This window comes from Populus nigra, chromosome 4, assembly GCF_951802175.1.
Source record: "Populus nigra chromosome 4, ddPopNigr1.1, whole genome shotgun sequence".
In the NCBI taxonomy this organism is placed as follows: domain Eukaryota; kingdom Viridiplantae; phylum Streptophyta; class Magnoliopsida; order Malpighiales; family Salicaceae; genus Populus; species Populus nigra.
The window spans coordinates 8,411,940-8,427,757 of NC_084855.1; the positions used below are offsets into that span (position 1 = coordinate 8,411,940).

Sequence of the window (15,818 nt, forward strand, 5' to 3'; positions counted from 1 at the left end):
TGCATATGGGCTGGGCTTACTACGCAGTTTGGGCTCTCCATCCCACGACCCATGAGCCTCTGAAGGGCACCTCCTCTTGGACATGCACATGACACCTGGCATGCTATGCTGTGGGGCCGGATATTAAGAGAAGATATTAGACCACGGGGGGAGGGGGGAGGGGGTCGGCGGCTAATAATAAAAAACGAATTTGAGCTGGTATGGAAATGTGAGACTACGGTACGATAGATTATGGATATATTATTAAAATATAACTTTAACATTTTTTATATTATATTATATTATTTAAGAATAAATAAATAATAAGTATCTCATAAAATGTAGAGAAAAACACAAAATAATAAGTTATATAATTACTAATATGATAATCACTAGATACTTATATAATTATTAACTTTAGAATACATGAAATTAGTCAATGTATGTTCAAGTCGGCTTAAACATCCACGTTAATAAAAAAATAAAAATAATAAGATCATTAATTAAATAAGAATGTTAAAATCATTCATTTTGGTGTGTGTGTGTATATTCTCTCAATCATTAAAAAAAAAAAAGAGAGTATGAACTCATATCCAACAAGTATTTATAAATAGTAGATACAAGTGCAAAAGTATTTTCAAAATATATTCAACTATCCAAAAGCATTTTATTTTTTATTAATTTAGGATTGACAGAAGTATCCGATACGAATCGACAAAAATCAAGTGAAATATAGAATTGTATACAGACACAATATGGACACATAAAAGTTTTAGAAATATCCACCTTTAAATGTAAGAGAGCTTCCATTTAACGTGGGTGGGAATGGAGCTAGAACATAGAAAAATAACAGTATATTAAAAGAAAACCACGAAGCATTGTCGCTTACTGTTCTTCCTTCTTTTAAATTTTTTTTTTTTATATAGTTATCTAACTTTTTTCTTTGCTATTTCACTCTCAAAAGTTATGCTAGCACCGTTGTATGTGTTGAAATTTATTTTTCTTTGCATTTTACTGTGTTTGCCAAGTGTTTGAAAATATTTTGGTGTTAAATTAAAAATCAATATTATAAAATAAAATTTTAGATTATAATTTAAAGCAAACTAAAAAAACAAGAATCAAAATTAATAATAAAAGCCTTTTTCATTTTAATTGTTAAAAAGACATGGAAAACTTTAGTTTAGTCCATAAAGTTTTAATTTTAGCATACATGATCCCTATTATTTAGAATTTTATGTTTCGTCATAAACTTCATTTTCTTTACACTTGGCTGTTCCTAGATATTAATTAAGAGAATAGAGATAAAGAGTTAAACATGTTAGAAAAAATAGATTAAAAATTATGAGTATTTTTTTATTCAGTTTGATTTTTTATTTTTTTAAAAGTAATTATAGGGTATTTTATGGTCAAAATAGGTTTCTATAAAATTTTATAAATATTCTTTTTGTGAAAACAAGTAGAAGTTTGTGTTTTAAATTTGAAAAACTCGAATCCTAATTTTTTGCTCAAACAACATTTTATATATAAAATAATTTTGGGATGTCTTCCATCATTTTATTTAAATAAATTTCAGCTCGCAAGCTAGGCTTTCTAGGCCCAACATGTCTCGACATTGTATTTTTAAAGCTAGGCTTGCAAACCCATCCTTAAAGCCCAAGCTCCTAATATATTTTTAAATGGTCTTTTTTTAATTAAGAATAAAATTCATTATAAATAAAACTATTAAAATAATATTTAAAGAATTATTTAATTGTGAAATAATTTTCAAATAAGATTATAATTTTTTTATGGTAATATTAATGGTTATAAATTATTATACCTGAATCTAATATGCAAAATGTTTTAAGAAGTTCGCCTATAAATATTTAATAACTATAAAATAAATATTTTTTTGTTTTTTATTACAATTTTTTTTCATAATTTTCTTATATTAATCATTTTTTAATTTTTTTTCTCTATAATCAAGTAAATATCATCAAATCAAGAATTTTTTTATTAAAACTTGTTTTTTATACCATAACGAGTTCTTATTTAAAAAAACAATGCTTCTAATAGAAAAAAGTTTTTTTTTTCATAATGAAAAATAAATACATGAATAAGGAAAGAGAGTTTTAATTGAAAAAATATTTTTTTTCTCCTTAATTCAAATCAATGAATTTTTTATAAAATAAATATATGTTACTGATTAAAAAAATACATGTATTTTTTGTAAAATAAATATACAAATAAGAAAATTAAAATTTTCCTAAAAAAAATATATTTTTTCTAAAATTTAAATCGTTAATTTTTTTATAAATATTTATTTTAATTGGCATAAGATTAGATTTGAAAAACTACCTCGCAGCATCACTGAACTGGTCGGTGATTCCTATACTGAAATACAAGTGCATGTCTCCCTGCCACCATATATAAGCCAGGATGGTGCTTGCTTGCTGTTATTATGCTTTTGCCTAGCGCATAGAGCTCGGGCGCTTTTGGAAATGTGATGTAAATGGTGTTTTATAAAAATTTAGAATTTATTTTGTTTAATATATATATATATATATATATATATATAGTTTTAATTATTCAGATATCAAAAATAAATTTAAAAAAATAAAAAAATTATTTTAATATATTTTCAAATAAAAATATATTTTAAAAAGCAACAAACACTATAAAATCAAACGCTACCTTGCAGATCAGGAGAAATCTATTCTCTTTCAATAGCAAATGCCAATATTCCTCCACTTTGAGTAGATCCAAACAGAGATTGGGAGAATACTCCTGCAGTCTTCTGGTTTGATAGAAGACAAAAGTTTTGGTAATCATGATCCTACGTGGACAACACGGATGCAATCACAGAATGCATTGCTGTGATCTTTCTGTGCCTTTTCTTTACTTAATTTAACAGTACAATCACTTAAACAATTATTTTGGAATATGGTCCCTGCACTTGTAATGCAAATTCCCCAACACGATAATATTATTCCCACCTGTCCATCCATGGAGTTTTTTAATCGTATCCTTCATTCACCAAGAATCTTGAGAGAGAGAAAAATAATAGCGATAGAAGAAAAAACTCAAAATGTAATTTTATACACGCATGGCACAGGTCAACCAAGATTCAAAGGTGGGCGTTTAACCTGTCAGGATTGCCATGCCTTGCCAAAAGCCTCATGATTTCTGTGGTCGTTTTTAATGCTTGTTCAGAAGAAAACAACAATACTCCAGGGGATGATTAATTTCTCCTGCAGACCAGGATACTGTAAGAACTTGACAGAAACAAATTTACGAGCCTTGGACAATGCAACGCTCCCTGTGCATCGCGCGCAAAGAAGGAGATTGGATGGTATAGCAGCATGGACATGCATGGATTCTGCAGATGGTGCTTGGTGGTCAAGATCTAATTAAACATAGGCTGGAGGCCATCCAATACAAAAGTTGATTGATCACATCAAGAGGTCCTGATCACAGCAAAATAAGTAGATTAAGATGAGATAAAAATCTTACAATGATAAAGGAGCTGCACTTATGTTATTCTCTACATGAGTTGGTGGGGTATAAATGTAAAGCCTCTTTATGGAAAGATATGTATGTGCACCTCTCTCTTTCTCAATGCTACCACAGGAACCTGCTTTTCATCATCAAGACTATAACTGCTGCACCCAATGATCCCCTCAATCATGCCATTTATATACTTCTTCGCTTCCTCATCTCCTTCTCTGCAACGACCAAACTTAACCACCTCCTCCATCTCTCCCTAGCTCTTTCTCTCTCTCCCCGCCACCCCCCCCAACTCAAATGGCTTTTCAATCTATTATCCTCCTTTTTGTGTCACTGATTTCTCTAACCTATCCTATACAAACTATCAGCACCAACCCATATCAGTTCTTCAATCTCATGAAAGCTTCCTTGTCAGGAAATGTCCTGTCTGATTGGGATGTCACGGGAGGGAAATCATACTGCAATTTCACAGGAGTTAGCTGCAACAGTCGAGGATATGTTGAGATGATTGACGTAACTGGGTGGTCAATTTCTGGCCGTTTTCCATCTGGAATATGCTCTTACTTTCCAGACTTGCGTGTTCTTCGTCTAGGCCACAACAGTCTCCACGGTGACTTCCTTCACAGCATCGTCAACTGCTCTTTCTTGGAAGAGTTGAACTTGAGCTTTTTGTTTGCTACCGGAACATATCCAGATTTCTCACCATTGAAATCCTTACGGATACTTGACGTGTCATACAACCGCTTCACGGGTGAGTTTCCCATGTCAGTAACAAATCTTTCCAATCTTGAGGTGCTCAACTTCAATGAAAACGATGGCCTCCACTTATGGCAACTGCCGGAGAATATTTCTAGGCTGACAAAGCTCAAACGCATGATCTTGACAACCTGCGTGCTGCATGGTCCAATCCCAGCATCAATCGGAAACATGACATCCCTTGTTGATCTTGAGTTAAGCGGGAATTTCCTTTCTGGTCATATCCCTGCAGAGCTTGGATTGTTGAAGAACTTGCAGCAACTTGAGCTCTACTATAATTACCACCTTTCCGGCAATATACCTGAGGAATTTGGAAACTTGACAGAGCTTGTAGATTTGGACATCTCAGTCAATAAATTGACAGGAAAGATCCCAGAATCTGTATGTCGCCTTCCCAAGCTTGAGGTCCTGCAGCTTTACAACAACAGTCTCTCAGGAGAAATCCCCAGTGCTATCGCAAGTTCAACAACCTTGCGCATACTCTCAGTTTATGATAACTTTCTGACAGGAGAAGTGCCGCAGGACCTGGGGCACTTATCAGCTATGATCGTCGTAGACTTGTCAGAGAACCGCCTATCAGGGCCATTACCATCAGATGTTTGCAGGGGAGGTAAACTGCTCTACTTTCTTGTCCTGGATAACATGTTTTCTGGAGAGTTACCTGATAGCTATGCAAAATGCAAGACTCTTCTAAGGTTTCGACTGAGTCATAACCATTTGGAGGGCTCAATACCTGAAGGTATTCTAGGCCTTCCTCGTGTTTCAATTATTGATTTGAGTTATAATAATTTTAGTGGTCCAATTTCAAATACACTTGGAACTGCGAGAAACTTGTCAGAACTGTTCGTACAAAGCAACAAGATTTCAGGTGTTATACCTCCTGAAATTTCCAGGGCTGTCAATCTGGTAAAGATTGATCTCAGCAGTAATCTCCTGTATGGCCCCATACCTTCTGAAATTGGCTATCTAAAGAAGCTAAATTTACTGATCTTGCAAGGCAACAAGCTGAATTCTTCCATCCCCAAGTCGCTATCTTTGTTAAGATCTCTCAATGTTCTTGATCTTTCCAACAACCTCTTGACTGGAAGTATCCCTGAAAGTCTGAGCGAGTTGTTACCAAACTCCATCAACTTTTCAAACAATCTTCTCTCTGGTCCAATACCTCTCTCACTGATTAAGGGGGGACTGGTGGAGAGTTTTTCAAGCAACCCAGGTCTCTGTGTTCCAGTCTATGTTGATTCATCAGATCAAAGTTTCCCCATGTGTTCACACACTTACAATCGAAAGAGGCTAAATTCTATCTGGGCAATCGGAATATCAGTAGCTATCCTAACTGTTGGAGCTCTCCTGTTTCTAAAACGACAATTCAGTAAAGACAGAGCTGTCAAGCAACACGATGAGACCACGGCTTCATCATTCTTCTCCTACGATGTAAAGAGCTTCCACCGAATAAGTTTCGATCAACGTGAGATCCTTGAAGCTATGGTTGATAAGAACATAGTGGGCCATGGAGGATCTGGGACTGTGTACAGAATTGAACTGAGCAGTGGAGAGGTTGTTGCCGTGAAGAGGCTGTGGAGTAGGAAATCGAAAGATTCTGCTTCAGAGGATCAGTTGCTTTTGGATAAGGAGTTGAAAACCGAGGTAGGGACTCTAGGAAGTATAAGGCACAAGAACATAGTCAAGTTGTACTGTTATTTCTCGAGTTCGGATTGCAACCTGTTGATTTATGAGTATATGCCAAATGGGAACCTTTGGGACGCCCTTCACAAAGGGTGGATCCATCTGAATTGGCCCACCCGTCATCAAATAGCAGTTGGAGTTGCTCAGGGCTTGGCATATCTCCATCATGATCTCTTGCCACCAATCATTCACAGAGACATCAAGTCAACCAATATCCTGCTTGATGCTAACTACCGGCCCAAAGTTGCAGATTTTGGCATAGCCAAGGTTTTGCAAGCTAGAGGAGGGAAAGAATCCACCACCACTCTCATTGCAGGGACCTACGGTTATTTGGCCCCGGGTAATTCATCTCTTTGTTAGCTCAGTAAAATGATTGCTATACTAATCTTATAGTTTCACCTGTCAATACTCGTGAGCTTTCAATTGCATTAATTAACTACTTTTATAGGTATTGCGTACAGACACTTGTGTATCAGCATAACCAGTATATTACTTGCAGTCACGCTGTGATGAATCGTTTTCTTCTTCAAATAAAATAATCCATCTATTTATTTAACTCAGTTTCCATTTATTAATCTGTCAACTGATTTTATTCAATTCAATTTCCCTCGTGACAGAATATGCGTACTCATCTAAAGCAACAACCAAGTGTGATGTCTACAGTTTTGGGGTGGTGTTGATGGAACTAATAACTGGGAAGAAGCCAGTAGAGGCAGATTATGGAGAGAACAAGAGTATTATAAATCTGGTTTCAACAAAAGTGGACACCAAGGAAGGAGTGATGGAGGTGCTGGACAAGAGGTTATCAGGGTCTTTCAGAGATGAGATGATTCAGGTTCTCCGGATCGCCATCCGATGCACCTACAAGACCCCAGCCCTTCGACCCACCATGAATGAAGTTGTCCAGTTGCTGATCGAGGCAGGCCAGAACAGAGTCGATTCTTTCGGGTCATCAAATAAGAGCAAAGAGGCATCAGACGTCACTAAAATAAAGAACCAGTTTGAAATATGATTGCAATAGGAGTATGGTGTGGATGTAGGTTAAGAGTAATATAGCAACTATATACAATAGCATTGTCTCCAAAAACTTTTGAGAGACTTGTCATAAAGAGTAACTAAATCTTCTTTTCGTTTAACTAAAGTAGCTTTCAGATTAATCTCTTTTATTTTTCTTCTTTTCCATTTTGTTTTACTGCTCTTGTAAGTTATATGAGGAATCTTATCAATACAACTGCTTTATAGTAACGCACAGCATCTATCTTTCATCGACCCACAAACGAAATCATTCTCTAGCTTTCAAGAATTTTGTTTTTTTCCTCTTTATCCTTTCACAAGAGTGATCCAAAGAAAAGAGACTCAAAAAAGAAGTCCCCAAGTGGCCGAGGGTGGAAGGTTCTTATTGGTCCCGATTCTGATTATAAAATCCAAGCCATGATCTATGTATGAAGGGTCCACTTCAGCTGCCATGCTATATATGCCCTCTAAAAAGATCAGTGGAGCAGATCGATTGATTGATTAGAATCTGTCTCCATTTAACTCAGGGAAAGAAGGCAAAGCAAGAGACTTTTAATTTATCCTGTTTCTCCCTTTACCGAGTGAGTTGATTGATTTATTGCTTTGTTGCAGTGGATGTGTAGGAAGGGTGGAAAAATGGAACCAAGCTTGTTTCACCTTAGATAGTGAGCCAAGTGCCTCCACCTATTAAAGGTATTCTGAGTGAGACACAGGATTCTTCCATTTTTCTTATGGCTGAGTATCATATCGTTATGATGCTCTGATAACTGGCTCTTTCCACAGGCAGCATTGAGGTGCAGATTGTTCTACTCGTTCACCGAAACAAAAACTGCTACGATCTCTCAATTTCACGATGAAAGCAGCAGAGATTGAACAAAGAGAAAGGGTGTTTTCTCTGGTTGATTCAGCAGGTGTTCCGGTTGAAAAACTGGCAACAGGGAACAAGCATGAGCACATGACAGTGTGCACAGCTACACGTGTGGGCATGTTTCTTCAGCAATCAGGAGTTGCTTGCGGGGTCCTTAAAAGAAGAAGAATATGATTCATGGAGACAAGCATTTCTTGCTTTTTATCGTGGTGGAGAGTCCACAAAAGAGACGTGCTACAATACTTTTATTGAAGGAATAGTTCTGGGATGACATGACAGTCATCCCAGGGTATCAAGTATCAGGACATGCTTGGCTGTTATCATAGGAAGCTTTATAATCCAGGACAGACATGTCCTTTACAGGTGCACGGAGCCAAATATCAATAATTGCAGATTATTCTTTACATTTTAGATCACAAAAGTCACAAGCCATTGTTCTCACTCTCTCCATATTGCCACCCATAAACATAACAAAGCAATGATGAGAAGATTAATTTTCTCTGAATCACATACCCACTGACATTTAAGTAATTGAGAGTTGCGAAAAATTACCTGTTCGTACCACTTTGACGCTAATGCTAATGTCACTCTAAGCCTGTAAAAATAATTTAGTAGTTAATCCAACTATTGTGTGCTTGGCATTAAAAAACAAATGTGATGATAATCATTGCTGGGTCGAATAAACACATAACATGGAGTCCGAGCAAGGAGAGAACACCGAGTTCATGGTACCCTCCCTTTCTATAATGAACATCTCCATGTGATGGAGTGGAAGTGGTGCACTCCGATTAAAGAACATTTTATTCCACTATTAAGACACGTCTGAAGTGCGGTAACTGGGCTCCGATACACCATCGATTATGCGATTTTGGAGCAGTGAATGTGCATTTCAGGGTTTAGGCCAAGCTGGTTTGCTAGAATGGAGTTAGGGCTGCGTTTAGGCAATTTGCAATACTCGTGATGTGCTCTGCAGATTAAACAGAGAGTTGCAACTACAGCCAGAAGTGGGCAACGGGACTCTCTTCCTGCTAACTAAATGGGGTCCTCACCTCAAAATAATGGCCTCTTTGAGGCCGTTGACCAACGGCACCAACTCTCTTTTGCTCCCTCCTTGATGCATCAATGCTTATGATAAAGAAATAAATTTCTGCAGCCCTGTATTTTTATTGAATCTAATCCCGTTCTGTTTCTTTATAGATTGTTTGGAACCGATTATAGTATTTATTTTACATTCAATTTATAAATAAGTTCAATTCATTTTATTTTTTGTATTACCCCATCACTTTCATTTCATTGCTTCAAAGACCTTTAAAAACAAATGAGTAAATAACTAATGGGTAGATACGTGTGTGTATTGGAAAAGCTAGTTTTAATATTAATTTTTTTTATTTAAAATTATAAATCATAAGGGTAGATATATTTATTTTTGTATAATTTTGACAAAGGATTCCAAACATATTGTTATTGCTATTTTATTATACAATATGCTAAAAGGAAACGGTAAAACAACGTAGAAATGAAAATTTTGTAATTTTTTTACTATAGTGGTGGCATGATTGTAATTTTTAATTTTTTTTTTAATTTTTTAATGCAGCAGTGGAAAATTTATAATTTTTTTTTGTGAAAAAATAATTTTTTTTTCTTTAGCATATTTATTAATTTACACTTTATCTATTTATCATAGTTCTTTTTGTTCTTATCTTCATTCTTTTGTAGTTTTTTTTTTAAAAAAACATTTTCCATTTTTATTCCTTCAACTTTTTTTGAAAAATATATTATTTCTTATTCACAATATTTGAAATATTTATCACTCCACATTCACGTGTGCATCCACCCCTTTTTAGAATAGGTCTGGTGCACGGAACTAGCTTTACAAGTCTAAGTAGTGTCTAATTTTTTTTTAATTTTTTTAATTGATATTTTTTAAAAAGAATAGTTTTTTAAATAACTTTTTTATTTAATATTTAAATTAATATTCATTATCTCTAATTTTATAGATTCTTTATTTAGCTTTTTTTAATTTATAATAATATTATTTATTTATTTATTTATTGGCATAGATACTAGATAGTTTTTAATTTATTTAATTAAATACATGCATTGAATTTTTTATTTATTAAAAGAATTTTTCTACTAAAAGATGGTATGAAAAACTACATATATTTTTTTTCAGAAAAAAAAAATATAAAATAGCTAGTATCTATATTATATTAGATGGTAACTTGAAAAGGTAAACCCATATAGCACCCGTGCCCAAACAATCGGCCCGCAGCGATCTCCTCGTGCCAGCAGTCCCACCGGAATTTGGTGGAACCGAACGAGTGCCTGTGATAGCCAAGGTTCCTGGTCTTTTCGGTCTCTATATACCTCTACAAATCAGAATTCATTTCGTTGAATAGTGAATTCTGATATCGATATAGGTTAAGCACATGCTTGAACTAAAACTTCACCGTGATCAAGTTGGCCTAATATCAGAACTAAATACAGCCAGCTGATGCACGGATTAATGCTCAAATCTACGGATTAACGACTCACTTTGTCTGTCGTATTGCGGGATTGAGATTTTGAAATCTTTATTGCCATTTCCTTCCCATCGTCTTGACTCTGAAGTTCAAGATTTGACCGAAGACTCCAGAATGCAACGACCGGCATCCCAAGTAGAGATGCAATCCCTCCATGCCCTCTCCGAGGAGACACCGCCTTTCTTAAATGTCTCGGCTACGTCAACAGACTAGTCAAGGGGCTCATGCCTGCACGTGGAAATTGGGATTACATGATTCTTGACGTTTTTATTGTATTGTGTTATCTTGTTATTCAATTTTTATATTCCTGTGTGGATAAAAGGATGCAATACTCAAAACTACATCCAGCTAATAATATTTATAAAAATAGGATTTAGCAAAGATAAAAATTTCTATTAGGAATAACTAATCAAGTTTATTTCCATATATTCCTTCCATGATCATGTCGATACCAATAAACTCGTTGATATCATTAGCCTTTCTATTTTCTAGGAGCAACTAATCAAGTTAATTTTCATATATTCCTTTGATGTTCATGCTGATATCACGGAACTCGTTCATATCATTACCCTTTTTATTTTTTAGAAACAACCAATCAAGTCAATTCTCATAAGTTTCTTCCATGTTCATGCCGATGTCAATGAACTCATTGACATCCTTTCTATTTTCTAGGAACAACTAATCAAATTCAATTACATTTCTTTCACCCTTTATTTTTTCATTTATCAATCATTATATGCACATTTATAAAAAAAAAAATACAGAATTAGTAGGCAATTGCACGATAGTTTGTGCAAGCAGTGGGTTCATACTGGCATGAACTTGGGTTTGGATGATAGATTATCTAAGCCAAACAAAAATGCAACTAACCTTAGTAGTAATATGCAACTAACCTAAGTAGTAATAGGACTGATAATTTGCTATAGAAGTTATCACAATGTTATGGGTGACCATTATAGCAAAGTAATGGGTGATGATGGTGTTTACAAGCATGACTAGTTGTAGAGCTTGGGGATGCTGGACACATATGAGGCATTGCCAAAAGTGATTTTGAAAACTACCAAGTTTATGGAACACAAGGGTAAACCACTACCTACTAACTTGTTGGAAATTGAAACCATTATGTTTATGGGAAAACAGGGTAAAACTGCTTAAATACTCATTTGAGGAGAGATTTTCTTTGTAACTTATATGTATATACTCTATGTATAGGCTGGAAAATAAGTTGTGTAACATGTGATATACACAAAAAAAGCTTATGGAATTCTTTTTGTTGAGTTAATAAAAGGTTGGGATTTTTTTTGTAATTGTTTTATTTGTTCTGTGCATATACACTATTTTTCTATTTTTTTTTACTTATGTATTTTTGCTCACTTGTAACTTGTAAGAATAGAAAAAACTTTTTAAATGTGAGAGACACTTAATTGTAGATAAACACAAGTAAAGCCAGCTAATTCTAATAGGAGATAGATTGTTATATTTCAGTGAACATTTTCCACCATTTAAATCCCTTTTATTGCATCCATTTTTTTTTCTTTTTTTCTATTTTGATTATTTTTTTTAAAAGAGTTTGTTAGAGAGAGAGAGAGAGAGAGAGAGTTGTATTAACATTAATACGGTTTATATACCACAAGAGGTGAGAAGTATTAAAAAATAATATAAATCATATCTTAGAATCTTACTTAACAGTTTAAGCTATTGGATTGAGATTGTTCTTTGACAAGAATAACTGAATTGCAAAACCACATCAATTAATTAAAAAAAAAAGAAGGAATTACCTATGCAAATTCATAAGTGGTTATATTATCCAATATTAATATTTTGCTTATATTTTTTATAGTCCCTCGCATCTCACCAACATGACCCTTCATGTTATGTTTTTTTTTTTAAAAAAAGGTTAATATTGTAATTAGTTACAACACTATTAGAGGTTGTTTGTTTAAGAGGTTATGTCTGTGTTTGAAGTCAAACGCAAGCGCAACTTGTTTAGTTCCCCCAAAACACAGTTTACTGTGTATGAGGAATCCACATATATTTGACAAAAACACAGGTTTGCGGAAAGCAGCTCTCAGCTGTTTTCGACAAACCTACGGATGATGCATTCAGTGGAGAGTGAAAACTCTCCCACTCTCCATTGAACGTTCACTCAACTCCACTGTTCACGTGAACAGTGGTTTATGATTACAGCTGGGTCGGGTCTGGTCCAAAGCTAAATGTATTGAACCAGATTCGACCCAGTAAAAAAAAATTATTTTTTATTTTTAATTGTGTTTTATTGATAACGTATCATTTGTAGAATTTGATTGCAATCTCAATTTTGTTCCTGATTATATTTTACCTGATGTTATTGCGTGCTTAAAAAACCAAAAAAACTGTAGTCATTATCGAATTGTATTACAAGCATGACCTTTCATATTTTTTCACAAGAAAAATAAAATCAGTGTAATTTTATTAATTACAACAGTAAAGTCAACATATAATATTAAATGCATTTATTAACAATTAACATTCACATCTCAATTAATATTTTAAAATAAATAGCACTTAATAAAAAGTCTACTTTGATAATACTGACCCCCCCAACATCAACTCTCACGTATTGAAACTATGAAAATATTTAACTATGTAATCTTGTTAATCGCAACACCAAAGTGATATTAATCTCCAAGGAAAATTACATACCCATTCGATGCACCTAACTTGATTTTTTTTCACCATATTAATTGTATTTATTAATATTTAACACATAAATTAAAACCTAAATTACTATTTTTTTCAAAATAAACGACCCTTAATATGGAGTATACTTTGATTAATACTAAGATAATGTTTAGTATTATAGCAGTGGTTGTTTTTTGAAGTATTTTTTACTTTGAAGTGTATCAAAATAATATTTTTAAAAAAAATTTAATTTTTGACATCAACATATCAAAACGATTCAAAGATATAAAAAAAATTAATTTTAAACAATAAAAATATTAAAATTTTACCAATCAGTGTAGTGTTTTGATCGCGTTCTTCTACACTACCTAGGCCGTGTCTCAATAGACTCACCACAAAAACTTATCTATCCATTCAATACACCAAACTTGAATTTTGTTTCATTATATTAAATGCATTTACTAACGATCCATTAACATCAACATCTAAATTAATCTTTCAAAATAAATGACACTTAATAAAAAACCTACTTTGGTTATTAATAAGCTTTCTATTAAGAAACACATCACACGAATCCTCACAACATGACCCTTCACATTTTGAAACTGGAAAAATGATTATGAGGCACCTAATATTTATTTTATAAGTTGATGGAAATTCTAGATATAAATAACCTGTCAACTGTCAATACAAATCTGATACATCAATTTAGAATTCAAATAACTTTTTAGTGTTATATATTGTTCTAATAAGTAATATTTTTAAATAAATCACAGGGTACAAATCTGATTCACAATTCGGTAATGATGGTACCTCATATTAATGTTAAAATAGGTCTAATTTACGGATAATAATATCAATTGTTTTTTAAAATAATTATTTTATAAATATATTAAAATTATTTTTTTAAAAAAAAATACTACTTCAATAGCGTTTTGAAATGCTACATACGTCGTCACTCTCACAACAAATGGTTACGGTTTTGAAATATACCAGATTTATGTTTTTTCTTTTCTCATCAAACAACCCGAGGGTTTAATTTTAAAATCAACGCTGGAAACCTATCACGTTATCCTTGCAAGTTACATGATACTGTAGGGAAGTATAGTTGTGTTTATTTTTGAAATATTTTTTATCTATAAATATAATAAAATAATATTTTTATTATTTTTTAAAAATTATTTTTGATATCACATCAAAATGATCTAAAAATATATATAAAAAATATTAATTTAAAATAAAAAATAAAAAATAAAAAATAAAATTTTTTAATTTTTTTTTAAAAATATTTTAAAAATACAAAAACAAACCAAACCTAAACATGGTAACATTAATTTACCAACAGTCAGTGAGACCAGGACAAAATAAAAACAAGGAGGAGAGTTGCTGTCAGCTGACGCCTAATGGAAGGAAAGGTAGCAACTGATGAGTACAGTAATCGTCCAATCAAGCATATAGGTGATATGTGAGACTGAATTTTAATTTATTTTTTATTAAAAATTATTTTTTAAAATATTTTTAAATTATTTTAACATGCTGATTTTAAAAATAAATATAAAAATAATATTATTTTAATATATTTCTAAATAAAAAACATATTAATTAAAAAAACAAGTACTTAACCCCTTGCCACAACTCTTGAGGGATCCTCCGCCACAGATTTGAAAGTCTATGTTGGGGATGTGCTGGTTAGGTTTTTAATTTCCGGATTCCCTTGTTTGTCTCTCTCAACTTCCATTTCAACCGAAGAAAACAAATAAAACTCGAGCAGATTAGTACACAAGTATTTGTTATATCGTTAATAAAATGACAATTGAAAATAGATAAATTAAGGTCGCAAAAACCCTAATTAAGATAACTATTCAAAGGTGAGTGATTCAAGTGATTTGATGATTGTTCCTCTTAAATAAGATTTATTGAGATTCGGTGACCTTTCGAATACCAGAATTTAGATAAAATAATAATAATAATAATAATTAAGATAAGTCTGGATCCTGGCAAAACTTGAATAAAAACTAAACCAGAAGCTGTATTGGCCCGCAACACATGCTTTTACCACGAGTCCCTTTCCCTTTTGCTTTCCAAATTTTTGTTAGAAGGAAGGAAAGTATTGGTGGAGGCTATTTTTGTCATGTTAAGTGCCCTTGTCATTTCGAGTCCTTGCCGCTGGGGTTTCTATGAAAGGGCCGTCTTTTCTCTTGTTTCTTTTTTTGGTTTTGACAGCGAAAGCATCCCCTGTGATGTTGCTTCTTTATTTGTGACCCCGCCAGTGACGTTTAAGGCACAACAGCCTTTTTTTACAGCCCTCTTGCCCTCTCCCTGTCAACAGAGCAGAGCCCTTCGGGCGGCTACATATTAAAGAAAATATTTACTCGTATTTAACATTAATCAATCACGCCCCTCCACCTATCCACGAAAGAAACTATAATTGTTTCTTTGAATGTGGTGCTGCTGTGTGAAGCTGGAGGCAAAAACATCTTCTGCTGCTGTATTGCCAGGTTTGTCTGACAGGCAATTCATAATGGTTATTGACAGGCACAAACCTGCTTTCTTCCTCGGAACAACAGTTCTTATGTGTGGGGTCTTCGTGCTCCTGCAGGCTCCGAGCGTTTTGGCCATCTCGCATTGATTTGAACATTAATTAAACTTTATTTTCTAAACTCGGAGTTTTTGTTGTTCGCTGGATGCCACCACCGAGATTCAGGATAATAAAGCCCATTAATGTTTTGTTGCGTGCAGGTAACCTGCACAGTAAGTATTGTGGCGTTCTTGGTCTATTCGCTTAAATGTTCAACAGTTAACAATATCGACTGCCACGATCTTTTAGTTGGAAACGGACAATAAAACAA

The 15,818-nt window shown here is 33.5% G+C and overlaps 1 protein-coding gene across 1 annotated transcript; it reads left to right on the plus strand.

Moving 5' to 3' along the window:
- Positions 1-3,546: 3,546 nt before the first annotated feature.
- LOC133692455 (receptor protein-tyrosine kinase CEPR1) lies at positions 3,547-7,149 on the plus strand. Its single transcript, XM_062113420.1, has 2 exons — positions 3,547-6,244; positions 6,522-7,149. Exons 1-2 carry the CDS (start codon positions 3,763-3,765, stop codon positions 6,914-6,916), a joined length of 2,877 nt encoding a protein of 958 aa, XP_061969404.1. The 5' UTR covers positions 3,547-3,762; the 3' UTR covers positions 6,917-7,149.
- Positions 7,150-15,818: the final 8,669 nt, after the last annotated feature.

What these genes read in the sequence shown, in the direction of transcription:
- LOC133692455 (XM_062113420.1), top strand. Translation starts at nt 3,763, where the DNA reads ATGGCTTTTCAATCTATTATCCTCCTTTTTGTGTCACTGATTTCTCTA. An exon ending in CTACGGTTATTTGGCCCCGG is followed by an intron (nt 6,245 to 6,521) that starts GTAATTCATCTC and finishes CCCTCGTGACAG; the next exon opens with AATATGCGTACTCATCTAAA.